Source organism: Phragmites australis, chromosome 6 (assembly GCF_958298935.1).
Source record: "Phragmites australis chromosome 6, lpPhrAust1.1, whole genome shotgun sequence".
NCBI classification, from domain to species: Eukaryota; Viridiplantae; Streptophyta; class Magnoliopsida; order Poales; family Poaceae; genus Phragmites; species Phragmites australis.
In genome coordinates, this window is record NC_084926.1 from 33,683,151 (window position 1) to 33,684,959 (window position 1,809).

The 1,809-nt window shown below is 55.7% G+C and overlaps 1 protein-coding gene across 1 annotated transcript; it reads right to left on the reverse strand.

Moving 5' to 3' along the window:
- Nucleotides 1-275: 275 nt before the first annotated feature.
- LOC133923142 (NAC domain-containing protein 96-like) lies at nucleotides 276-1,389 on the reverse strand. The gene has a single exon (XM_062368583.1). It carries the CDS (start codon nucleotides 1,302-1,304, stop codon nucleotides 276-278), a length of 1,029 nt encoding a protein of 342 aa, XP_062224567.1. The 5' UTR covers nucleotides 1,305-1,389.
- Nucleotides 1,390-1,809: the final 420 nt, after the last annotated feature.

The following is a 1,809-nucleotide window of genomic DNA, read 5'->3' on the forward strand; positions in this document are numbered from 1 at the left end:
AACAAAGAATAAACAGATGAATGCCTTCGAACTTCTGCGCACGAGAGAATCAACCAAAAATATGCATATGAAAACAGAAACGAAGAACAAATAATACTTCCAGCGGCAACAATATCTAAACTTTATCATCAGAATAAACAACATTGGTAATACAAGAAAAGCACTTTCGTTGAATCTATGGAAAGAACTTCATGGTTTACATATCCGAAGAGAATTCCTAGCTACAAAATTTGGTGCTGCAGGTCGAGGCTTAATTCGCTGCAACTTGCTAGAGGCTAATAGAAGTGGAAGCCTCCCCAGGACACGCCGTCCAGCTGTGTTCCCGCGACCATGTCGCCGATGTCCGGCACCGCACATAAGCTCCCCAGCATGCCCTGGCGTGCCGGATGCTTTGACGTCAAGAACACCTGCTGATCCTGGTCTTCTCCATGCGGGTGCTCCGCCGTGACGGATTCTTGGACCGTCGGGAGCTGCATCACGTGCTTGACCTGCTGCTCTGTTGTTGGCGCTGCCGCTTGGACGTGTTCCTCGAAGCAGGTCTCTGCAACAGCCGACGCTGGGGAAAGGAAGTGCAGCAAGTCGTTGCTAAGAAGATCATCGACCATCTCCGAGATTTCTTCGTCCGTAAGAACACGTTGCGTGGGTTCTTGTTCTCCAGATGCGTGCGCCGCGCCGGAGCCTTGACCGACCGTCGTTGGAGTCGACTCAGAAACTGAAGTCGCAGAATCACTGTCGGCGGCGCCGGTGGCGACGCACGCCCGCTGCGCGGCGGGCTCACCCTGGCCGTCGTCGTGGTCGTCCGGCACGCGCTTGCGCTTCTGGCCGTGTCCGGTGAAGGCGACGTGGCAGATCTTGAGTGATAGGCATGGCGCTGAGGTGATCGTGTACTCGTGCATCACCCACCCCGTGCTGCCGCTCTTGCCGCCGCCCAGGTGCAGGTTGAGGTTGTTCCTGCTCCACTTGATCTTCTCGCCGCACACGCTCAGTTCCTTGTCGAGTCGCTTCTGCTTCACCCACGTCCCGCCGCCGGCGCAGCCGCGATCCTGGCGGGCTCCGTCCTTGGCGTCGCTGGTGCGGACGTAGAAGTAGGCCTCGTCGTCGTCCGCCCGGTGGTGGCGCTCGAAGAGTTTCCAGGGCAGCGTGCTGGCTGCCGTGTCGTCCTCGACGATGACGCCGTGGAATGGGGCCGGCTGGCCGCGGACGCGCGGTAGGAGGTACAACTCCACGAGCTCGTCGTCGTCGGGGCAGAACTTGACGCCGGGCGGGATCTCCAGGATGTCCTCCGCCGTTGGTGCTGCCGCCATGGTGGTTCTTGGTTTCGGCGAGACCGAAAGGGAGAGAGATCTAGCGAGTGGTAGACGAGGAGAGGACGATGGGGGTGTGGGTTTCTGCGAGTGGCTTGGCTCGGCAGAGGTTGTGGCCTTATATATAGGCGATGCTCGCAATCCGATTGGCGCTGGACGATATTTGCTTGGTGCAGTGGCTTCCGGATTCCTCTGTTCTGCTGGTTCCGCATAATTCGGATCCAATCGAAGCCATCGAATTATCAGTACACCGCATCCGTATGCTTGCGCCCTCTGTGCACCGCCCAAGGCTACAGTGAACCGATGCTGTTTCTTGATTGAACCGTGAAGCCTTGTTTCCTTGAAATTCAAGAAATGCTGCGCTGAATTCAGTTTACAGATTACATTAGCTGAATGCTATGGATCAAGGTATTTTAATTCTCTTCACCCCGAGTTCTCCGTCTCTAGCGAGCTTTGACCCGATTTCTCAATCTTTCGTTACTATAGAAATGATCATTCTTGTTTT